At 37.5% G+C, this 26,093-nt stretch overlaps 1 protein-coding gene across 1 annotated transcript in view; it reads right to left on the minus strand.

Moving 5' to 3' along the window:
* Positions 1-26,093, minus strand: part of KIF6 (kinesin family member 6) — a 394,043-nt gene that overhangs the window by 291,169 nt on the left and 76,781 nt on the right. Inside the window, 2 exon segments of the mRNA XM_030315426.1 lie at positions 18,025-18,134; positions 22,910-23,057. Coding sequence (XP_030171286.1) covers positions 18,025-18,134; positions 22,910-23,057 — 258 coding nt within the window.

Raw genomic sequence — 26,093 nt, forward strand, 5'->3', positions numbered from 1 at the left:
GTGCTTGCCCGGCTTTGTCACTTTGATCAAAATGGCAATTTGTACGTGCTCCCGGTTTTTCTGTACAGAACTGTCAGCTGTCTTTTGTGACCCATCACTATGCATCTCTCTCATGCTTTTCTGATATTATGTTTTCCTCACAACTCTCTGATTTCTTGCCCATGGAGATTTTGAATAGTAAATAAAATAGCAGGTTGGTGTCCAATTTAGTTTGGCTTCTTTCATGGTTCTCTCTCGACTTAGGGCTCATCTGTGGCCACCCTATAAAAGGCTCTATCTCTGGCATCCTTCTGGAATCTTCTGCGGTGCAACTTGCTCTCTCCAGTCAGGATCTCCTTTGCCAGTTCTTCTCCTCAGATTCTTTCCCAGTTTCTGCCCAATCCCTCGGGCATGAGGCTTTGTATTTTCCTTCATAGCCCTGCCTGCCCTCACTGAAAATCCCTTTTGCACTCAGTCTGACAGGCAACGCGTCCACTCAGCCCCACCCACTCTCATGCCTTTGCTCACAGAAGCCCAGCCTGAGCCATGCCCTGGGAACTAACTCCTGCCTAGGTGGACTAATCAGGGAGTGAGAATGTTTTAGACTTTGCTGCTAGTAGAATGCATTTTCAAAGCTGGAGGAAATAAGAACCATTAGCAAAAGTTTCTCATCAAGTTGCTTCCTTCCTCGGCCTTTTCTTTCTCTCTCTCACAAATCAATAGCTATTCCCTGAATCCTTAGTCTGCCACTCAATTCTGACTATAATTTTCATGGGCCTGAAAGAGGGCTTTATTAGAGTTTCTTAAATAAACATCCTAATTCCAAGATGGAAACCCCCCAAACTATTTATTTGATTCTTTTTGAAAGGGCCTGTGAATAGTTTTCCCTACAAAATGTTTCTAAAATGTTTAGATTTCAAGCAAAAAGTCACTGATAGCCTTAACTTGGACACCTAAGTGGAAAAGTTCTGCTAAGTATACTCGGCCTGCTTAATGATGGGGAAGAAGCAGGCTTTGTGTTTTCTCTGTAAACAGAGAATCTTTTCCATTTGGCTAAGTAGTTGGAATTTGTAGGCTTTTTCTAACTGGCTGGAAGACAGAGGAAGAGCAATAGCCAAGCTCTTGTTCTCAATAATGGGAGCCATCAATGAAAGAACCTTCCCCTCTCCACACCCTACCTCCACAACATTCCAATACCACCAACTTACTGAACAGGAACTTTCCAGGAGTTACTGCAATGAATCTGGCTTCTCATTTTCACTTTGCAAACAAGTGTTGCCATGGTGATTTCTATGTTTTCCTACTTGCAAATCCACCATGTGATTGTGCAGGCCATGCACTGTACAATGGTACCGTGTTCAAGAGGGTGCAATTCACATCATGAGTTTATGTATTTATCATGAAAAATGTCTGTCAGAGGGCAATGAAGCATCTTCTAACAAAATTAGCATATTATAACAATTTTCCAACAGATGGCAGGGGTGCCTTTTAATAATTCACATGAAGATGCTATCCCGAAAAGAAGCAGCCCTGTCTAGTTAGTGACCTTAACTTAGAGAAACATCGATAGCAGGCAGGCCTCATGAAAATGGAAGGGGATCCAGTCAGGGTCTTCTAAATAAATGGATATGTTTCACATGTTGTAAACATAGTTATACTGTTCATTTTAATGAAGAGACTACTCTCTAGTTCAGTGGTTTTCAACCTCCCTTTTTCCCCCCACCCCAATACACATTCTCAGAAGCTCTTTATGGTAAAGATTTGAGAAAAACAGAAGATGCACATTTTTAGGAAACATACGTAAGGGGAGTGGTCCTTCCTGCATTTAAACAATTTTAAATTGATTGATTATAAATCTAAAAGATTTCATCTGTTATAAAATAGTTGCTACATAAAATAGTTGAAACATATCCCTGGAGAAAGTTTCAGAAACATTCAATTCATTTTTGCATAGGTCTTAACCTAGGCAGAATGGGCTAAAAGTAATTGATATTTCTTATATTTAATCATTATTAAGACATTTTGAAAATTTTTTCTAGGAGCTTGAAAAATAGATCTTTTCTTTATAGTTTTATCTAACATTATATTTTTTTTACTGATAATGAAGAATATAGCCAATCACATGACATTTTAGAAATTAAGTTATTTTAATTCTACCTACTAAAAATACCAGGTTCTCTAGCAAATATTTAAGGAAGAAATTATACCAATTTTCTACAATCTCCTTCAGAGGACAGAAGCAGAAGAAATATTTCCTAACTCATTTTATGAGGTCAGCATTACCTAATAACAAAAATATACAAAAACATTGCAAGAAAACCATAGACTAATATAGTCTCATAAACACAGATGCAAAAATCCTCAACAAAATTTTAGCAAATCAAATCCAACAAAGTGTAAAGAGAATTATATGCCACAACCAAGTGGCATATATCCCAAGTATGTATGGTCAGTTCAACATTCAAAAGTCAATTCATGTAATCCATTATATAAAGGCTAAAAACAAAAAACCACATGATCATGTCAATAGGACAGAAAAAGTGACAAAATCCAACACCTATTTACTATAAAAACTCTCAATAAACAAGTAATAGAGGGGAACCATCTCAACTTAATAAAGACTACTCCCCCAAACCTTCAGCTAACATCGTAATTAATGGTGAGAAAGTCAAGGCATTTCCACTAAGATCAGATACAAGGCAAAGGTGTCCCTCTTACCACTGCTTTTCAATTTTGTACTGGAAATCCTTGTGAATGCAATAATGCAAGAAAAGGGAATAAAGGTAAACAGATTGGGAAGAAAGACCTAAAGCTATTTCTGTTCATAGATGACATGATCATCTATGTAGAATAGTGAAAGAATTGACAAAACAACTCCTAGACTAATAAGGTTAATATACAAAAGCCAGTTGCTTTATTATACACCAGAAATGAATAAAGAGAATTTGAAATTCAAAATACAATACCATTTACATTTAGCATCTAAAAAAAATACTTAAGTACAAATCTAAAATAATGCACTCAAGATCTATATGAGGAAAACTACAAAACTTTGATGAAAGAAACCAAAGAACTAAATAAAAGAAGAGGTATTCCATGTTCATGGATAGGAAGACTCAATATTGTCCAGATGTCAGTTCTTCCCAAATTTTCTATAGATTCAGTGCAATCCCAATAAAATCCTAGTTGTTTGTGGATATCAAAAAGGTAATTCTACAGTTTATATGGAGACACAAAGGACCCCAGATAGCAAAAATAATATTGAAGGAAAACAAAGTTGGATGACCAATATTACCTGACTTCAAGATTTACTATAAAGCTACAGTAATCAGGACAGTGTGATATTGGTAAAAGCAAAGACAAACAGATAAATGGAACAAAATAGAGAGCCCAGAAATAGACCCACATGGATATAGTAAGTTGATGTTTGGCAAAGGAGGAAAGACAATACCATGGAGCAAAAATAGTCTCTTTAACAAATGGTGCTGCAACAATTGGACATCCACATCCAAGAAAACAAAAACGAAACTAGACACAGACTTTACACCCTTCACAAAAGTAAACTCCAAATGGTTCATGTACTTAAATGTAATATACAAAACTATAAAACTCCTAGAAAATAACATAGGAGAAAACCTAGATGACCTTCGGTATGGTGATGTTTTTTTTTATATGCAACACCAAAGGCATGATTCATGAAAGAAATAATTGATAAACTGGACTTCATTAAAATTAAAAACTTCTACATTACAAAAGATAATGTCTGAAAAAGAACTGTTATCCAAAATATACAAAGTACTTTGAAAACTCAGCAATAAGCAAACAGAAAATCTAATTCAAAAATGGGCCAAAGACCTTAACAGATGCCTTCTCCAACAAGATATACAGATGGAAAATAAGGCATGTGAAATCATGATCCACATCTTATTTCATCAAAGAAACACAGATTAAAATGAGATACCACTACACACCTAACAGAATGGCCCAAATCTAGAACATTAATAACATCAAATGCTGGCCCTTATCAGTAATGTGCAGTGATCTCATTCACTGCCAGTGGGGATGCAGAATGGTACAGACACTTTGGAAGACAGTTTGGCTATTTCTTATAAAATTAAACATGCTCTTACCATATGCATCATGACCGCCAATCCAGCAATCATGTTCCTTGGTATTTACTCCAAAGGGATGAAAACTTATGTTCACACAAAAACCTGCACATGGATGTTTGTAGCAGCTTTATTCATAACTGTCAAAACTTGGAAGCCACCAAAATGTCCTTTAGTAGATGAAGGGATAAATCAATTTTGGTACATCCAGACAATGGAATATAATTAAGCACTGAAAAGAAATGAGCCATCATGTCATGAAAACACATGGAGCCACCTTAAATACATATTACTAAGTGACAGGAATCAGTAAGAAAAGGCTACATTCTGTATGATTCCAACTATATGACATTTTGGCAAAGGCAAAACTATGGAGACAGTAAAAAGGTCATTGGTTGCCAAGGGTAAGAGGTAGCAGGGGAGGGATAACTAGTCAGAGCACAGAGGATTTTTAGCGCAGTGACAATGCTCTGTATGTTATTATCATAATGGATATATGCCATTATACATTTGTCCAAACTCTCGGAACATACAATACCAAGAGTGGAACCTAAGGTAAACTATGGACTTTGGGTGATTTTGATGTGTCCATTTAAGCTCATTTTTTGTAACAAATATATCATGCTGGTGAGTGGTGGGGAAGGCTATGCATGTGTAAAGGCAGAGGTGTATGGAAATTTTCTGTGCCTTCTTCTCAATTTTGTTGTAAACTTGAAACTGCTTTTAAAAATTAAGTCTTTAAGAAAAAAAACTTGGTTTTAACTTTTTATAAAGTTGTTTTTTTTTTTTAACATTTATTTATTTTTGAGACAGAGAGAGAGACAGAGCGTGAGTGGGGGAGGGGCAGAGCGAGAGGGAGACAGAATCCGAAGCAGGCTCCAGGCTCCGAGCTGTCAGCACAGAGCCTGATGTGGGTCTCGAACTCATGAACTGCAAGATCATGACCTGAGCCGAAGTCAGACGCTTAACTGACTGAGCCACCCAGGCGCCCCTGGTTTTAACTTTTTAAAAGAGACACGTGGTATACTAACAAATGAAATGCTTTATCAGAAAAAGAACAAGTCCAAATTCAAAGCTGCAAAGTACTGTGAGTGAATGTTGTGATGAATGCTTGCTATCCATATCAATGTCTTTTATTTCAGCTGGTACATATCCTCTCCTAAATCCTATTATTACTGTTTATAATTTACCCATGTTGTTAAATTGTAACATTATTAGATTTGAACTCCTATCCATTTGATTTCCCAAAGAACCTAACCAACACCCTAATGTTATTCTACTTCCATAGGTCTGCCATTTCTGAGATGCCAACACCTGTACATGATTCATTCCCTGTCTGAAAATGAGCAAGGATTAAGTCATCTAATGTAATCTAATACTGTGCTCGTGCTTTCAAATGCTATGAAAACAAATATCATCAAAAGAACTCGAGACAGAGAACTGGAAGCTATTGGCCACTGCTGTGGAGAAGGAAGACCAAAACGAGAATTACCCATGATAGGCAAAGGCAGAATCGTGCCAGCTACAATTACTGTGTGGGAGAACCAACACTCTGCTCACAGATGGTTATATTCATTTATTTATTGGTTACTGTCATTTAACTATTTCACTAAGATTTAGAATATACATGAAACATTCTTTCATTTCTATTTTTTTTCCAAAATTGTATCCAAATATGATAAATTTTTAGATTGTTAATAACTTGATAAGGTCACTTTTCTGTATTTTATTAAACTAACCAAACTCTCCTCACCCCCAAACAATATCACTGTGCAACCACCAATAAACCAATGGCCCCCAAATCTAATGTACATAACCAGGGCTTACTGTGCTTTATTGCTTATAGGCAATCATCATTTGCACAATTGTACAAAAGATAATATTTTACGCGTCAAATTCTATGCTTGCTATTCTCCTTCTTACACCAGTACCCTTTGCTAATTTCCAATTATATTCAGCCATATATATCATGTTCCTTCTGGTGCTCCAGACTCAAATAACTCATCACTTAATAAATGTCTTCTTTGACCTAATTCCATATAGTTACTATAGAGCCACACACGAAAAAATGTGTCTTTTTCAGAGCTACCAACTTTTTTTTTGTTTCCAAAGAAGATATTTCTCCTCTCATTTTCACTAATACTTGCTTTCTCATTCAGATTGCATGGTTGTATCATCAAAATTATGTGGTCAAGTTGTCCACATTTGGGTAAATTATAGGAGTAAATAGATTTAGAGGCCATGGATTTCTAATTTTGGAAAACCATAGCACTTCCTCTGTCAGGTAAACAGATTTATACACCTCTAAGATTATGCTATTGCATTTGACCAGTTCTGAGTTTATTTATCATTATTTATTTTCATTTTAACATAAAGTTCATCATTTTTCCAACTATAAAAGTCATACATGCTTCTGTAAAAATGTTTGAAAATTCTAAAAAGTAGAGTTTTAAAAGACAAAAACAGAGTCCCATCACAAAGATAGTGATAATACATTGATATATTTCTTTAAAGCTATTTTCTTATGCATATGTTGCAGATTTGTGGTATAAGTTCACGCATATTATATCCTTTAATATTAATAATATATTTTCCTCTATTTTTTAGGATGCAGGTGCAGAGAAAGAAATAAGGGATCCACATGAATTTTTTTTTTCCTCCAGGTAACTAATTGCGACTCACATTGCAGGCTGACTATATAGGATCTGTCCTCCCCTTCTGTGTAAATATTAAGTTCTGATTTGTGTTCAGGGAATTATTCTAAAATACTAGACTTTCCCAGACTCCCTTGCAACTACAACTGGCCATGTAACATAATTCTGGTCAGTGACTAGTAAAGATGAAGTCAAAGGATAGAGCTTCTGGGAAAGACTCTTAAAGGGGCAGCCTCAACTAACACATGCCCTTTTCCTTATCTTTTTCTTCCAGAAATGTGGATGTGATGCTGAAGGCACGGTAGTCATTCTGCACCAGGACTAGAGTTACTGCTGAGAACGGCTCAGCTGAATGATAAAAGGAAGGCCTAGTGCATCCTGGAGCTTCCACAGCAGCTGTGGCTCCAAACTTGAGAACCCTTACGTGTGTGTGCAGGGTTGGGGCAGGGTGGGGGCAGACAGACAATTTGGTTAAGCCACTATAAATTGGTCTGTTGTCATAAGCAGTTGTTAGTTTACTAACAAAAATGTTCAATACCAGTGACTGAATAACTTCCTTTTGTCCACATTAAATAGTGGCATGGTACAGGATCTGATTCTGGTTTATCTGTTCTCACGTCTTTATCTAATTCCAAAGTGGTACAACACGATCTCATTATTAGAGTTTTACCTAATTTGAATACATGGCATCACTAGTCCTCTTTTATTTCTCTATGTTTCAGGCATTTCTTTGCTCTTCTTGGTAGTTTATGCTTTCAGATAAACTCTGGACTCCTTTCTGTTTTTTAAAGTCTTTAAGATTTTGCTCGCAATTTCACTGAACCTCTACCTATGGGAAGAACTGACCTCTTCAAGGTATTCACACTTCTCCTTCAGAACCAGATTAACAGCTCTCCATTTATCTTCAAACTTCTTTCATTTCTCACCAAAAAATGCATTGTCTTCACAAAGACCCTGAACATTTCCTGAGTGTTTTACCTTCTTTTGCTATTGTAACTGGGTTATTCCTAGGGCTTCCTTCTTAGATCAAGTCAGATATGTACTCAAAGATAATAGGTGATCAGCCAGCCTGAGTAGCATCAGTCTGATCTCTGGTTCACAGTAACTTTCACTTTGAAAAATGTCTTCAACTGTCCCAGAACTCAATCAGAAGACACAAGGTCAATTATAGTTAGCCAAACAATACATAGGCTTTGGATAAATTCCTAGTAGTACCATTGTCGGGTCATAGGGTAATTCTATTTTTAATTTTTGAGGAAACTTCATATTGTTTTCCAGAGCAACAATAGCCAAATTATGGAAAGAGCTGTAATGCCCATCAAGCAATGAATGGATAAAGAAGATGTGGTTTACATATACAATGGAATACTACTTGGCAATGAGAAAGAATGAAATCCTGCCATTTGCAACAACCTGGATGGAACTGAAGAGTATTATGCTAAATGAAATAAGTCAGTCAGAGAAAGACAGATATCATATGTTTTTACTCCTACGTGTAATTTGAGAAACTTAACAGAGGACCATGGGGGAAGGAGAAAAATTAGTTTCAAACAGAGAGGGAGGGAGGCAAACCACAAGAGACTCTTAAATACAGACAGCAAACTGAGGGTTGATGGGCTGGGAGGGAGAGGGGAAAATAGGTGATGGGTATTGAGGAGAGCACTTGTTGGGATGAGCACTGGGTGTTGTATGTAAGCGATGAATCATGGGAATCTACTCTCGAAGCCAAGAGCACACTGTATACGCTGTATGTTAGTTAATTTGACAATAAATTATATTAAAAAATAATTATAATATGTAGGCTAACTGCTATAGAAGTTTCAGAGCTGGGAGATTAATACACTACCTGCGACACTTATCATCTGGTCCAGATGAGCCCTCTAGCTTTCTAATGGAACCTCTTCCCCTCCCTCACTTAGCTTTCATTCAAAAGGTTCTTCCCCATGTGTCCTCCCTCTAGACTGACTCAGCACTACTCCCACCGGCAGCACGGCCAGATCTTAGCGCAGTCAGAACTTTGGTCTTGGCTTATGCCAATAAAATTAGGAAATCACTGAGGAAGTGGGCTATGACAGGGGATTATTGGTTGATGCGGCTCTATTCGTAAGACTACTGTAACTCTAAATGACTTGTATGCCTTTTTTGCATGTACACACATTATTAACTGGACAGTTGACAGCAGTTGTATTTTGTAAAAGTTTCCTGAGGTGTTTCATGTGCATGCTGCATTTTCCAACAAAATGTTAAGTTGAGGATAAGCATACAGTTTAAATTCCTTATAATGCCTCAAAGAGCTCACTGAGATTTCTGGCATCTAGTAAATGCTCGGTATATATGATATTGACACTCTCAAATAATTTTAATTACTTTTTCTCTATTAGTTGAGCTGTAATAGTCAGATGTGTTTTCAAACCCCGTGTGTTCTTCAGAGTGATAGAACAGAGTGACCAAGCAAGCCAAAATTATTCAACACTTTTTTAGGTAATCCTATGGTTTTGCTTTTATACTCAAAATTTAAAACAGATTGGAAAATTATCAGACTACACCAAATGAGGTTTAGATAAGGTCACGAGGATGGGGTTCCCATGATGGGATCAGTGCCCTTATAAGAAGAGAAAGAGACTAGAGCACACGCGTGTGCTCTCTCTCTCTCTCTCTCGCTCTCTCTCTCTCTCTCTCTCTCTCTCCACCATGTAAGGACATAACAAGAAGAAAGCTATCTATTACCCAGGAAGACAGCTCTCACCAGGAACCAAATCTGCCAGTTCCTTGATATGGGACTTCCCAGTCTCTAGAACTGTAAGAAATAAGTGTCCGCTGTTTAAGCCACCTAGTCTATGGTACATTGTTCTCGTAGCTGAGCTGACAAAGACAGCCTCCTATATAAGACATTTCAGATGTTAAGAATGATTTCTTTCAACCAGCCATTCACAGTAGGGGAAGTCAACGTGCCTTTTGAGATTACGCTAGAAGGACAGGCTTTGGGTAGAAGTGTGTCATTTTCAGGCTGGAAAGGCTCTCTATTCCCTCTGCTATGGTCACTGACAATGTCCCGTTTCTCTAAGAAACACAGTTCCTGGCCAATCCATGAAGGACACAGAGTATAAGTGACCATCACTAGTCACTGGCCACTTGCTCAGATCATCCCGGAGGACAGCACCGCTGCTTCTCAAGAAGTTGCCTCCCAGCTGTATCAGTAATGGAATTAGCTGAAGAAAAGACTGGAGTTCGTTTTAACTTTGAGATCTATGCTTATAGGCCCAGAATCTGTTCAAATGCTCAATGGGACCAGAAAAATAACACAAATGAAAAAAAACATAATACAACAGGTAGGAATAAGAACTGAAGGATGTATGCTTCAGCTAAAGGCACTAAATTCAAAAATTTTAAACATGAAATGTGTAGGCCAAATAAAGTAGATTTGTGGCCAACCCAAGGAGAGTCCTAGGCATAAGTGGAAAGATTGGCTTTCAAAAGGACAGTTTCCTGGAGCTAGAGGGAAGGAGGTGAGTGGGAAGCAGGGTAGGAGGCAGCAAGTTGGGGTAATTCCTATTTGGCAGCTTCGATAGTCTGTCTGAGGTGAGGATACAAGTGGTGTGGAAGAGGATTGGGGCACACAGTGTGTGACAAAAGAGACAGACATTTGATGTAACTATTGTGGGGACTGGGAGAAAAATCACTGGGTGTATGAAGACACTGCTTAGCAGGCTGAGGGCTTAGCTGAGGTTGAAGACCATAATGAGGCAGAGTTTTTCTCCAGCCTTCTCTGAACTCCCAGGTGGAAATCAGTATCCTCCCTCATGCCCTTAAAGAACCCAGGGCATCTTATTACTCACTACGTAAGTCTGAAATGATCTTTTTATGAGTCTGTTCTACTAAACTAGCCCCCTTTGAGGTACTCTCAGAGCCTTGCAGAGTGTCCGACACAAAACAGACAGAGCTGAGACGGACTCAAAGTTGTGGCTCACACAAGAGGTTCCAGAGCCCTGAAGAAGCCCAGAAACACAGTCTTCTCAGAGCTCAGATGGAATGCCAGGATACAACATGGATCTCCTGGGCAAGAGCACCAGAACCCCCAGGTCTGATGTTTGATGGACCATCTCTTGGCAGATGTGGAATCTTAGGGAAATATCACACTATCTAAGTGAACCTCAGGTTAGTCATCCATAAAGCATAGATTATGATACCTACCTCCTCAAATGAGATACTGCATTTAAAGTCCCTAGGATAGGGACCAGCACACAACAGGTGCCCATTTCCCTCATGGAGAGATTTTTTCTGGTATCTCTAAAAAGAACTTTTCTTAGGTGGATGAGGGAAGGGATTAATACAGACCACCTGCATTGGAATCACCTGGGCTGCTTATTCAAACATATTTGAATTTTCTGGAGGTGGGGGCCAACAATCTGCTTTTTTAAACAACATCTAGGTGATTCTCCTACATAGTTATATTCTCACACATAGTTAAATTTCAAGCCACTGGATTATGTATTCCAATTCTGTCCCTCCTTTTTACTCCCACTGCCACCAAGATGATCCTAATAACTTCCCACAATGCTCTGCGGTCTGACTCCCATCCATCTCATTCCAGCCTGACATGCTACTGAGTGATTTTTCTTCCTAAAAGGCAGTTCCAAGCTGCTCTACCCTTGAATAAAAATCTCTGAGGGCTACACCTTCCTGCCAAATCCTGGCATTCCTACTTTTCTGTCTCAATGTTCTCACCTACTCCCTTCCTGGGGTCCAGTCAAACAGGTCTATTAACTGTCACAGAACAAGCTCAGTGCTCTTCCCTACCTTTGTTTCCACATGAAGGCCACACTCCACTGCCCCAAGTCTTACACCTTCCCTCAAGGACTATCTCATGTACCACCTTCTATGGGAATCTCTTCCATATCACTTGACCTGATGTCGTTTCTTCCTTCTTTAAGCCCTAGTCATTCTTTGTGCCTTTCTTATGATGTTTTTCATATTCTACCTTATGCTATTTTATACTAGTTTTCCCCACTCTGCTGTGAGGTCCAGGAAAAGTAAAGACTATGTCAGTAAAGTCAGTGCCTACCTAGCACAGTATGTGGAATCAAGATGGATCTCTATAAATGTTTGTTGAATAAATGAATGATTCCACATGACTAGAATGTAAGCCATGAGGGCAGACACTGCATTCATCTTTTTTTGTAACTCCTGCAACACTTAAGAGTGTTTCATATCCAGTGGGCATAGCAATTTGATGAATTAAATTTAACATCCATCTATTTGTTTTCCTTTGGCAACAAATTATTTTACAACAAAGCCAAGATTGCAATACTGGATGCTGGAGTTTACTGACTTTTTGCTAACAGTAATAACCATGACCATCTTTGGAAACTTAAATGCATTATGCATCCCTATTTAGGAATACTAAAATTACACTTAAGTAAGGTGACTATTTTCCCTATGGTTAAGACCAGTAGTTATACTGTTTTACTCCATAAGACATACTTAGATTCTAACTATATTCTCTTTATAGCATATGACATAAAGACTTTCAAAAATAGATGTTTTATTTTCATTTAAATTGCTAAATACAGAATGCATTGAATACACGTGTGTATGCATATATATATACACACACAAATATATAGACAATTATTTTTTAATTAAACTTGTTTTGTGAACATTGTAGATTTGCATGCAGCTATAAGAAATAACGTACCCATTACCCAGTTTTTCCCAATGATAACGTCATGTAAAACTATATTAAAATATCACTACTAGGACACTGACATTGATAGAATCCACTGATCGTATTCAGATGTCCCAGTTGTGTGTGTGTGTGTGTGTGTGTGTGTGTGTGTGTGTGTTTAATTCTATGGGATTTAATCACATGAGTAGTTTTGTGTATCCACAGTCACAGTTGAGAAACAGAACAGTCCATGACCATAAGGATCTCTCACTGGCCTTGTATAACCATCCCCACTTCCCTCCCTAACTCCTGTCAACCACTCATCTGTTATCTAGTTCTATAATTTTGTCATTTAAAAAATATTATATAAATATATCATACATCATATGACCTTTTGGGATTGGCTTTTTTCACTCGGTATAATTCCCTGGAGATTCATCCAACCTGTTAAATGTACGAATAGTTCGTTCCTTTTCGCTACTGTTGTTTTGTTAACTAAAGGTCCATAGCTTCTATTAGGGTTCACTCTAGGTGGTATATATTCTATGAGTTTGGACAAGTGACCCACCATTATACTATCAGATAGAATAGTTTCACTGCCCAAAAAGTCCCCTGTGCTTCACCTATTCATCCCTGTATCTTTCCCCATCCCAACCACCAGCAACTAGTGCTCTTCCTACTGTATCTACAGTTCTTCCTTTTCCACAATGTCAAATACTTGGAATCATACAGTATATAGACTTTGTGTGTCTTCTGTGGCTTAATAGCGCTTTTCTTTTTATTGCCAAATAATGTTCCACTGCATGGATGTATCACAGTTTGTTCTTCTATTTGCCTAATGTAGGACATCTTGGTTGCTTCCAGCTCTTGGCAATTATGAATAAGGCTGATATATCCATTCATGGGCAGGTTTCTATACTGACATAAGTTTTCAATTTATTTGGTTAAATACCCAGAAGTATAACTGCTGGATCCTATCCTAAGAACTATGTTTGTTTTTTAAGAAACTGACGTCATCTTTTAAAATAGCTATACCAGGGCACCTGGGTGGGTCAGTTGGTTGAGCGTCTGTCTGACTCTTAACTTCAGCTCAGATAGTGACCCCAGGGCCATGGGATTGAGTCCTGCATCAAGTTCTGCGTGGAGTGTAGAGCCTGCTCAGTGGAGTGTAAAGCCTGCTCGAGGTTCTCTCCCTCTCCCTCTGCCCTTCCCTCACTTGGGCATGCATGCGCACGCTCTCTCTCAAATAAATAAATAAATAAATAAATAAATAAATAAATAAATAAAATGTAGCATATTGCATTTCCTCCAGCAATGAATGAGCGTTCCAGCTGCTCTACATTCTTGTCAGCATTTGGTATTGCCAGTTTTTTAGGTTTTTGCCATTCTAGTAGGTACATAGTAGTTTTAATTAGCAATTCCCAAATGACAGATGATGTGGAGCATCTTCTCAGATGCTTAGCTTCTTTGGTAAGCTGTCTGTTCAGAGCTTTTTCTCATTTCTTCATTGGCTTGTTAGTTTTCTTGTTGCTGAGTTTTAAGAGCTCTTTGTATATTTTAGATGTAAGTCCTTTATCAGATATGTGTTTGGTAAATATTTGCTCCCAGTCTCTGGGTTGTCTTTTTATTCTCTTGACAGTGTCTTTCAGAGAGCAGAAGTTTTTAATTTTAATGAATCTCAACGCATCTATTTCTTCTTTCACAGATCATGCTTTTAATGTTGTATCTAAAAACTCCTTGCCAAATGACTACAGCAACTTTTGAGAGAAGCAATTGACTTTAGTCCAATCCCCTGACATTATATATACAAAGTCCACAGGCAGTCTATAGGCAAATGCTTCAGTAACAGCAGAGTTGGAACTCATTAGAGTGTAAAAAACAAGGATCAGAAAAGACAGAGTGCCACATGAGAAGAACGTCCAGCAGGTGATTTGGAGGAAGCTGTGTTGCTCAGTAGTAAGAAACCTGTTACTGATGGCTATTGTTGTGCAACATCAAATTGACCTTGAATTTGATTAGACATGGTTATGCCACGTATAAGAATGTCAAAGGGCTACAATGTGTATCTTGCCATTGTCCCTTAAATGGATGACCACAAGAGAGAACCAAAGTCAACAGACAGTTTGCCTATTATTTTTGGATCACAGTCAGAGTATTTGGGACATTCCAGCTCACAACAATGAAGCAGTCAATCAGATGGATAAGATTGTGGGGTTAGAGCTCGTCCCAGTTCAAGAGTGTATGAAACCAGATTAACAGTACATACTCTTAATCTAATCCAGGTACAGCAAAAGTCACATTCTATTATAAAGAATTACTTGATAATCTTAGTAAAAGGCAAACTCTCTAAAATCCCCAGAAAACTAGCAGACTCAATACCAGTCAAATCCCATCATCCCCACACCAAAAGACTATGCTGTTTTTGAATTGTTTTGGAATTCAATTGTACTGAATATATTTGAAGTAAATAAACTATACTCCTGGGATATGGGAGTCTTCTTTCATAATGAGAACCTTTTCATTTTTATTTTAATGGATTTGTTTTCATGTAATTATATTCCAAAATATAAGAAGAACATCTTTCTGTCCACTTTTGTATGGGGGAGGGCAGTAGTTCACTGAAAACATGTTTTGTAATTGAGGTCACTTCTGACTTGAGTCAGTGAACTCATTCTCCAACAAGAGGATGAAGCTACCAAAGAAGAGCAGTAGTTTAAGGTAGAAAGCTAGTGACATCTACCGAGACAATCTGATCGACCTTGAGATCCACCACTAAATGCCAGGCATATCAGGAAACACAGAGACACAGAGTGAATTAAAGCATTGTCCTTGCTTTCAAGAGGCAGAAGGCTCCTTTCTAGGAGGAAAATACAAGATATCTACATCACTTCTTATTTTTTTGTGAAGGGGAAAAGAGTCACCAAAGAAGTCCTATTCTGTGAGGTCGCCAATCTTTGACCTCCAAAAGGCTGTTAAATATTATATAACCCAATGCCCACATTTTATAGACCATGAGAAACCCAGAAAAGTGAAAAAATGTATCTAAGATTGAGGGGTTGGGACTAGAACCCAAATGTCCTGACTTGTAATCAAGTGCTCTTGACTATATATTACACTGCCTCTCTTAGAAGTCAACGACTTTTCTCATTCCTAGTTCTCATAGTCAGGTTGCACCCAATTATGTCCATTAGACTCTGATTCACAGAGCTCATGCTGTTGTTCCTTTATATTTTCATCTTCAAAAATTCTACTTTATAGTTTCAATTTAACAGATAATTTTTTTAAATCTTAAGAACTTACTTTGGCCTAGTGGTAGAGAGACTACCAACTCAGGTAAGGCATACTTCCTACCTCTGAGGAAGTTATTGTAAACATCTAGTAAGGTACTCTTAGCCACCAAAGTTATGTATATGAAACTCAATACCATCACCAATCAAGTTTTCTAACAGAAATCACCTTTTTAGGCAATGACTCCAATTCTCTGGGCCCCATGGTAAAATCCTGAAGCTATTTTTGCTACTCTGGCATGAAAGTGAGAGTATGTAGTTTCCAATTTTTTTTTAATGTTTATTTATTTTGTGGGTGTATGTGTGTGTGAGAGAGAGACAGAGAGAGAGAGAGAGAGAGAGAGAGAGAGAGAGAGAGAATCTGAACTAGGCTCCAGGCTCTAAGCTGTCCACACAGAACCCAACACAGGGCTCAAACTCACCAACAGTGAGATCATGACTTGAGCCAAAGTCGGATGCTCAACTGAGTGAGCCACCCAGATGCCCTTGTGGTTTTTAATTCTTGCTCTACAATTAACAGATTAGTTTTGACACCCTGGAAAAGTCATACCTCTCTGAGTTTACTCTTCTCAATCAGTAAAATACAGAGAACCAACCTGCTGTAATTCACCTTTGTTTCAAATCCAATCAAATCCAAGGTGAGAGGCATAATCAATTTATTTGATTTCTATCTAACTAGCTAGCTAGTTATCATCTATTTATTTTTTTTATGCGTATCTCTCAAACTTCTTTCTCTTCCTCCATGTTTGTCATATCCAAGACTTTCATTTCTGGAATATTGCTAAGCAGGTTTCAAGTTCTTCAGTGTAGATATGACTTGTTAAAAGCAATTTTAATCTGGATTTAGCCTAGAGGTACACAGGTTAGACTGGAGGCTAGAAAATTAATTTAAAAGCCTATTAGAGTAATAATCAATCTCACAGCAAAAGCCCACCATTCAAGTACCTCAAAAGCCGGCTTCTGTTAGCCTTTCTGCTTTTATCTCACATGACTCCTCAACACATGGCCTTTCTGACTACATCTTCATATTTTTAATGTTGCTGTTTCTAACCTTCCTCTGAGGAACATTTTACCTCTCTGTAAACTTAATTCCAATAGTTTCCTTAAGACCAATTTCTTCCATGGAGTCAGATCTTTCCTTTCTCTTCTTATATTCTTTAATTAACATATTTAGAAACCAACAATAATCCCCTTTCCTAACTCCCTCTAATGAATACAATTGGCATAAAAGAGATACATAAAAACTCCCTGTCAATATTAAAGGAAGAATACATACAAAGATGATGTAAAGAGTATAATTTATTTTCTTTATTATTTCCTTATTTCTTTTGCAAACCAGAACAAGCCAGCAATTGGTTGTTGATCTTTGTGGTAGAGGATTAATATGTGTTTTTAAATTGCTTTAGAATATTAAGAAAATTAAAATACATTTTCTTGGCTGTACCAACTTTTTAAATTTATTTTATTTATTTTTATTATTCATTTATTTATTTTTGAGAGAGAGAGAGACAGAGAGAGAAGGGGAGGGGCAGAGAGAGGGGGACAGAGAATCCCAAGCAGGCTCTGCATTGTCAGCACAGAACCTGATGCAGGGGTTGATCTCATGAACCATGAGATCATGACCTGAGCCAAAATCACAAGTCGGAGGTTTAGCCAACTGAACCACCCAGGCATCCCTACCAACTTCTGATATATGAAGATGTCTGGACAAAAGGATATGAAATATTATCAATTAATATGTAATTCAGGCAGATATTCAAACAAGCAGTGAGTAATAAACGCTGGCAGGGTAACTTACTCAGTAGGTAAGCTCTGAAGACTCTGTCTATATTTCAGTCATGCAGCAATCAGTGCCAATCTGACCAAATGATTTTCAGTGTCAATCTTACAATAGAGAAGCAACGGGGAAAACAAAGTTTTATTTTCTCTCTTTCAGTCTCTCATTGCTGCTTGAGCCCTAATTTGAACTCCCTCTTCAGACAAAGGCCACAAATGAAGGAGGAAAGGGTCTGACTCCACAGAGGTAAAGCAGTACCAGCATATCCCACTAGTCCACTCTACCCCGGGTCCGAGAACATTCAGTGCACTCTCTTGTACCAACTCCAAAAGAGATTTTCCCAAGAAATGGGTTTCAAGCAATTTTAGTTCCCATCATTGCTGTCTATTTGTCATAACTGAAAAAAAAATATCCATTATATTACAAAAAAGATTCTGTTATCCAGTATTTGTTAATTATGATTGAGACCAGAAACATACAAAGTTTCAAAGAAAACAATTGAAAGGAACATCTGAAAGTAATTTCCCCCATTCTTTGTTGTTCTGCTACTCACGGCAAATCTTCCAAACTGGAGGCTTCATGTCTTGGATCCAACAGATCATAACCACATTCATTGTAGATTTCCAAATAGGAAATGCGCGTTGTATATATTGTGCTGCTGTCCTGATTGGAAAAGGGGAAGATGTTATTTAATGGCTATAAATAACGATTCAGCTCAGAGGAGGATGAACACATTTATCACTATAGTTTCCTCACAGCTTCTCTTCTTTACCCTCCTCACTTTGTATGGTTTCCATTTTCAGTTCGTGACACTTTCAAGTTGCCAGTAACCATATGCATGAAGCTTTTTTTTTTTTAATAGCCAACACCCATGATTACAAGCAACTTTAGTCTGTTGTTTTTTTATTGGTTCCACGTTATACATAAAGAGTCAATATACACTTAAAATGAGCCAACTTGGTTGCAGAAATGTACAACACACCATTTTTTACTTTCCAGAACCCCCTCCAAAAAAAAAAAAAAGGTTACTGTGAAAAAATAAACTTACATTCTGTGAATAGCCTATTCATAAAAGAAAACAGTATCATTACTTCTGTTTAAAACCTTCAGTAGCAAAAGAGTTTCCAGCTTTCATCATAATTCTTTTAAAAATTGTTCCAATATTCAAAATTTCTGGTGACATAGATAACAGACAATAGTAGATAATGTAAAATGAATCCCAGGAGACAGAAATAGTTTAGATCAATCAGGTAACGGTAAGAGTAGACATTCACAGCTCACTGCCTATAACTTCTCTCTTGGGTTAATCTTCCTGGCCCACGTGGCAATCAGGGATATTGAGCTATTCATTTGAGAGAGGTACTTTGTGGGGATTAATACTGAAATGCAATGACACAGGCATCAATGCAATTAGGATAAAAGTCCAGGCAACTGGTCCTGTCTCAGTTCTGCTAGCATATAAAAAGGACCCACTCCCTCTGAGATAGAATAAAATGGAATTTTTTCAGGTCTCAAGAAAACTGAAATTTTTTTTTCAGTTTTCAAGACCAAATATCAATTGATAGCACTTTCTTCTTGTTTCTCCCAAAATACAGATGCTTGCATTTCAGCAAATAGAGTCCTACTTCTCATAACAGAATATATTTGTGTCTCATGGCAAGAAGGTCAGCAGATTGTCAGAGTCAATACTCACAAAGAGATTTTCCTTAGGATGACCTTCCTGACTGATTCTCACCCATATCCAAGACAATCCATTTGACAGATACTATTTAAAGGGAGAGACGACCAAGTCACAGAGATGGAAGAGAGAACAAAGGCCTGCATATCCAGGGCTGGAATCCTAGTCCTACTTGCTATAATACCCTACTGTGTCAGGCCTCAGTTTCCACACTGATTAGTGATGAAATTGAAGAATGAATTCCTAATGCGTTCTTCAGATTAAAATTAATATGATTCTCTGGTTCTAAAGTGGCTCAAACTCTCCAAATAAAAACACCAATATTTCATAAGAACAAAATAACACCTGAAAAACTAAGGCAATTCTCAGGCAGCACATGACCAGAGCAAAACTCTCAAGCTACACCTGAGATGTCATGTTTTGGTGGTCTGGGAAGGTGACAGCATGGACTGAGTCTCTACTAAATAAATTTATCCCCACCAAATGCTGAAGTCCTGCTGATGTAGGCGACTCTGTTTATCCTAACAAACACCCTGCTGATTAGATTAGTGTCCTAGTTTAGCAAAGGCATCATTCAACATCATTCTTTGGGTTATGGCACAGGTATCAGAGATCATATATTCTAGACAGATTCTGTGTGGTCTTTAGTCTAATCCAGTTTTCCCTCAAGTATCCTATGAAACACTTGTGAAAAAAGTGTTCCACAATGAACATATATGCTGTCCTCTCTAGAAGATTCTCAGAGCAAGATTCTCAGAGCAAGTTGAAGGCCATGGGGGATCATTTAGCAACCTCTCAGCAAGTTTAAGAGCAACATACTTCTAAACTTATCTGAACATAACTGAAATATCCCATATGTTATAGTTTGAGATTTTAGCATACAGTTCTGAGCTCATCTTAGCATCAGAAAAAGCTGGGTTTGAATACGGGATCTGCCATTTATAACTGAGTGATCCTGCACTATCGTCAGCTGTTTAATTATGAAATTGTGGATAACTCTTATCTTGTAGAACTGTTGTAACAGAGAAATAGGGTTCTGTATTTAAAATCTGACTAGAAATGTGTGTCCCTGTAGTAAGGACCAATAAGGTGTTGCTGTTGCTACTGTTATTATTATTGCTAATGTTATTGTTTTTACCATTATTTCTAAAAGCCCCCAAATAGAGAATTCATCAAGAATATAAAAGGAAAGTAAAAGAAAGGCAAAACAACAGCCAATTTGTATGTTCCTCTGCAGTGGAGAAACTCTCTTCTTCCAGAAAGTAGAAGGAATCATAAGTCAGGAAAATGGCAAGACTACTCCCCTGAGATGATTGGGATAATGCCTTTGGCTCCTCCAGTTTCTGCATTTTCTGGACTTTTATTAGAATACACACTTAAAAGTCACTGAGCAATGTGGCAAGCTACCTTTCCTTATTATTCCTTTTTTAGTGTCTAGGATTGCCAGACTGTAATGTAACACACATGTTCCCTGCAGACAGCCTTTTCTCTTGCCCCAAAACAAGTCTGAACCTCACAGTACTCAAAAATAATGAGCTATGATTTCTAAAATAAATGGAATCAAGTGTCTTCCTTTAAAATTACTGCAAATGTGCTCCTATCACACTCACAGGCATTTTAGGAGCCAGTATGCACTTGCTCTCGGTTTATCTTGAAATAATTACTTTGCGTAAGTCAAGTATGTCCTTTAAGAATTCTAGAGAACTCCATGTGGCCCTCTCAAGCAATCGACTGGGGGTATCTGCGTACCTGTCTGCATTTCTCAGCTATACAATGTGGACAAACTTAATGATGAACCTCAAGCTGTCTCTTACTAGTTTTGCAGCAGTTCAATTTGATTAGAACGAATATGTTGTGCCCATCATGGAGATCTGTCCTTTTACAAAGAGTTGTCCTGACTATAAATTGGTCCAAGGGGCTCTCTCCAGTCCAGGAAGTGATTTAGGATAATTCAAACTGAAATGTGGTTTAGAATAATGTCAATGACAAACAGATATGAAAACAATGAACTGGGCAGACGGTAGGTACTTGGAAGACATTTAGACTTTTAGAACTATATTTTGGTATTCACAGACAAAATTTTAAAAGGGACAAATATATTTTCCATTAGGAAAGGATTTATTTATTCTGTTTAACTTAATCAGGGAAATTGGCTTCATTTGTCCTAAGTTTCAAAGGATTCTTTGAAATTAATCAGGATCATTTGTCTCTCTCTCTCTCTCTCTCTCTCTCTCTCCCTCTCCCTCTCTCTCTCTCCATATATATATATATATATATATATATATATGGATATAGATATTAATGGCTATAGTAACTGAGCTCATACATTGACCATGTACTATGTGCCAGGACAATATCTTTGTAGATAGAGTATGTTCAACCCTCAGAAGCAACTCCATAAGCCTGAGACATTAAGTGACCACCTCAAGGCCACATGCTGTAAGTAGTACATTTTCTCAGAACAAGGTTGGTCTGCACCAACTTCAATGAACTTTCCAAGACAACATACTTCCACATTGAGCCACAGCAGCAAAAACTATTAGAAATTATGTTCCCAGTCTGCGAAATCTGGGAGCAAAACAAAACAGCTAATGTCAGAAATAAATGAGTAAATGAAAAGACAGGATCTGAATCCAACATACACACTATACTCAACTCTTTCTCTTCTACATTTTCTGGCATGCAGTGTTGGCATGTTTGAGCTAGTGAGAGATGAGCTGAACTAATGGGTAATTGCTACTTTATGGATGGAAATGAGAATTATGCATATCTCAGCGATTTCTTCTCATCTTTGCAACTCAAAATGCAAAAAGCATACAGTCAAGAAAATTTGGAATAGCTGTTACACTGACCTAGTTAGGACATTTGTTATACAGAATCAATACAACCAAGTAAGTGTAGGAGTGAGTAGGGATGCTGGAGATCCTCTAGTACAATTCAATTCTTACTTTCACAGAGGGAAAAACTGAAACCTAGAAAAGTTAAGGGAAAACTGAAATCCAAGTTCAGAGAAGTTCCTTAACTCATTATTGTTTAAATATAACCAACAAAATAAAGCCAGTCTGAGATACAGAGGCAGTGTATGTAGTGGTGAAAAGCACAGGGTTTGGCATCACAGAGACCTGGGATGGACCACCAGACCGGCTACTTATAAGGACCCAAGGAAAGATATTTAGACTCAGTTTTCCCAACTATAAAAGTGGGATAAAGATACCTGCCTTGTTAATTGTATTATATGTCGTATTCAATCTAATAAGGCAACAGGCACTTAGAGACACACATAAATGATGCATATAATATAAAGAACTCTTCATAATAATATTAATTGCAATAGCATATTTACTCTGGTAAACTCTTCTGGGCTTCTGTCACAATTGTGAAAAAGGTACAATCATATCATCTTACTCAGTGCTTTAGTAGCTGAAATAAAAATGTCTTGGTAAAAGGACATCCAGTTTCTTAATGGGGAATATAAGATGTTAGTTGGGAAAATGTGTTATCTGTTCTTTTAACCTCCATGGATGTATCAGAAGAACTCTCTTTCAGCCTTTGCTGAAACAGCATCCCTTTAATGAGAAGCACCTTAATTTCTACTTCTTCAGCAAAATCCCAAACCTTCCTTAAATATAAAGGCCAGAGTTATTACACAATAATACTTCCTCATTTAGATATAATATAATAAAATGTCACAATAAATTTTTTACCCACTGTAAATTTCTGCTGAATATATCAAACAGAAAATGAAGTTAAAGTTTCATACCTTTTGTAATTGCTCAAAAATGTACGACAGTGTCCTTGGGATAATGCCTCTGTCACTGTAGCGTTCTGCTCCACCCGTGATGGTGAATGTCTTACCACTGCCTGTTTGCCCATATGCAAAGATGGTACCATTGTAACCTGCCAAGACACTAAAGAAATGGCACACTTTTAATATCCAAATGGCTAATTGCACTTGTATCAAATGGCTTGTATTCTAATAGCAATCTTATTCAACACGATTTAAACGACATTTATAGAAATTTCTATATATGAGTATCTAGCTAAAATAACTGTTTTTTTTAGGCAAGAGTATCAGACACCAATCCTTTTTTCTAAGAAAGGACCTATAACTCAAATGGAGTCCAGTCTTCTTAAATAGTTTCTTTTGTTAATCTGAATGAAATTTTTATTTAGAATACTTTTGTATTTACAGAAAAGTTGCAAAGGTAGTACAGAGTTAACACATACCCTACACCTAGTTTCCCCTATTGTTATTACATTAGTATTGTACATTTGCCACAGCTAAAGAATCAATATTGATGTATTATAAATTGTATTAAAATGCCTTTTGTTTTTATATAATGTCTTTTTATTTTTTTCCAGCTTTACTGAGATATAAATGACATATAACAAATGTAACTTTAAGGTGTAAAATGTGATTATGTGATACACAAATATACCGAGAAATGAGCTCCACAAAAAGGTTAGATAAGACATCCATCACCTCACATAATTATCATTTTTGTAGGTGGTGAGAACATATAAGATCTATACTCTTAACAACTTTCAAATATATAATACATGGTCACTGTGCTATACATTAACCTGTGGAACTTACACATCTAATAACAGGAAGTTTTTACCCTTTGATCAACATCTCCACATTTTCCCCTACCCACTAGCCTCTGGCATCCACCATTCCTTTCTTTATATCTGTGAGTTCAGTTTTTTAGATTTCACATGTGAAGGAGAACATACAGTATTTGTCTTTCTCTGTCTTATTTCACTTAGCATTGTGCTCTCAAGGCCCATCTATGTTGTTGCAAACAGCAGAATTTTCTTCTTTCTATGGCTGAATAATATTCCATTGTACATATACCACATCTTCTGTATCCATTCATCCATCAGTAGACATTTAGGTTTTTCCATGCCTTGGCTATTGGGAACATGCTGCAATGAACATGGGAATGCAGATATCTCTGAGAGATTTCATTTCCTTTGACATATACACAGAAGTGGCACTACTGGATATGGTCCTTCTATCTTTAATTTTTTTTTAAGGAAACTCCATACCGTTTTCCATAGTGGCTGTACCAATTTACATCCTCACCACTAGTGCATAAGAATTTCCTTTTCTTCACATACTTGACGGCACTTGGTGTCTCTTGGCATTTAGATAATAGCCATTCTAACAGATATGAGGACGTATCTCATCCCTTTGGTTTGCATTTCCCAGAGGATTAGAAGTACTGAACACCCTTTTATGTATCTGTTTGGGCCATTTATATATCTTCTTTGGGGAAATTTCTATTCAAGTCCTCTGCCCATTTCTTGATTAGATTTGTGACTTAACATGTGATCTATCCAGGAGAATGTTTCACGTGTGCTTGAGTAGAGTCTGTAATCTGCTGCTGTTGGGTGAAATGTTACATATATGTCTGGTAGGTCCATTTGGCTTAAGGTATAGTTCACATCCAGCGTTTCCTTATTGATTTTCTGTCTGGATGATCTATCCATTGTTGAAAGTGGGGTATCAGATTCCACTACTATTATTGTATTGTTGTCTATTTCTCCCTTCAAATCTGTAAATATTTGCCTAATATGTTTAGGTGCTGTGATCTAGGATGCATATATTGTTATATCCTTGTGATAAATTGACCCTTTTATCATTATAAAATGGCCTTCTTTGTCTCATTATCGTTTTGGCTTAAAGTCTATTTTGTGTGATAGAAGTATAGCTACTCTTGCTTTCTTTTGGTTTCCATTTGCATAGGGTATCTTTTTCCATCCTTTCCCCTTAAGTCTCTGTGTGCCCTTAAAGCTGAAGTGAGTCTCCTGTAGGCAGCATATAGATGGGTCTTGTTTTTAATCCATTAGCCACTCTATGCCTTTTGATTGGAGAATTTAATCCATTTACATTAAAAAGAACTAAGGCAAAGTAAGGACTTAACTAATACCAACTTATTCATTGTTTCCTAGCTTTGTAGTTCCTTTGTTCCCTTCTTCCAATTTTATTTTCTTTTTTTTTTAATGTTTATTTATTTTTGAGAGAGAGAGACAGCACAAGCAGGTGGGGGAGGAACAGAGAGAGAGGGAGACATAGAACTTGAAGCAGGTTCCAGGCTCTGAGCTGACAGCACAGAGCCTGACGTGGGGCTCGAACTCACAGACCCTGAGATCATGACCTGAGCCAAAGACGGACACTTAGCCGGCTGAGCCATCCAGGCGCCCCTTTTATTGTCTTTCTTTGTGAAGTGATTTTCCCTGTGGTATACTTTGATTCCCTCCTCTTTATCTTTTGTGTATCTACTATTCATTTTTACTATTAGTCCCATTTTTTGTATCTTTGACGTCACAATTTACCTCTTTTCATATCATGTCTTCATTAACAAATTATTGTAGCTATAATTGTTAATACTTTTGTCCTTTAATCTTTATACTACATTAAGTAATTAGCATAACACCATACTATATAGTATTAGAGTATTATGAATTGCTTAGACTTGCCTTTACCAGTATGCTTTATATTTTCATATCTTTTACCCAGACAGCTATGCTGGGTAAAGTATTCTTTGTTGGCAGTTTCTTTTTTTTTCTTTTTCCAGAAATCTGAGTATACTGTCCCATTCTCTCCAGGCCTATAAGGTTTCTGCTGAGAAATCTGCTGATACCCTTATTATACAGGTATGTTTTTCTCTTGTTGCTTTTAAAATTCTCTCCTTGGGGCGCCTGGGTGGCGCAGTCGGTTAAGCGTCCGACTTCAGCCAGGTCACGATCTCGCGGTCCGTGAGTTCGAGCCCCGCGTCAGGCTCTGGGCTGATGGCTCAGAGCCTGGAGCCTGTTTCCGATTCTGTGTCTCCCTCTCTCTCTGCCCCTCCCCCGTTCATGCTCTGTCTCTCTCTGTCCCAAAAATAAACGTTGAAAAAAAAAATAAAAAAATAAAATAAAATTCTCTCCTTGTATTT

The sequence above is a fragment of the Lynx canadensis genome, chromosome B2, assembly GCF_007474595.2.
Source record: "Lynx canadensis isolate LIC74 chromosome B2, mLynCan4.pri.v2, whole genome shotgun sequence".
NCBI classification, from domain to species: domain Eukaryota; kingdom Metazoa; phylum Chordata; class Mammalia; order Carnivora; family Felidae; genus Lynx; species Lynx canadensis.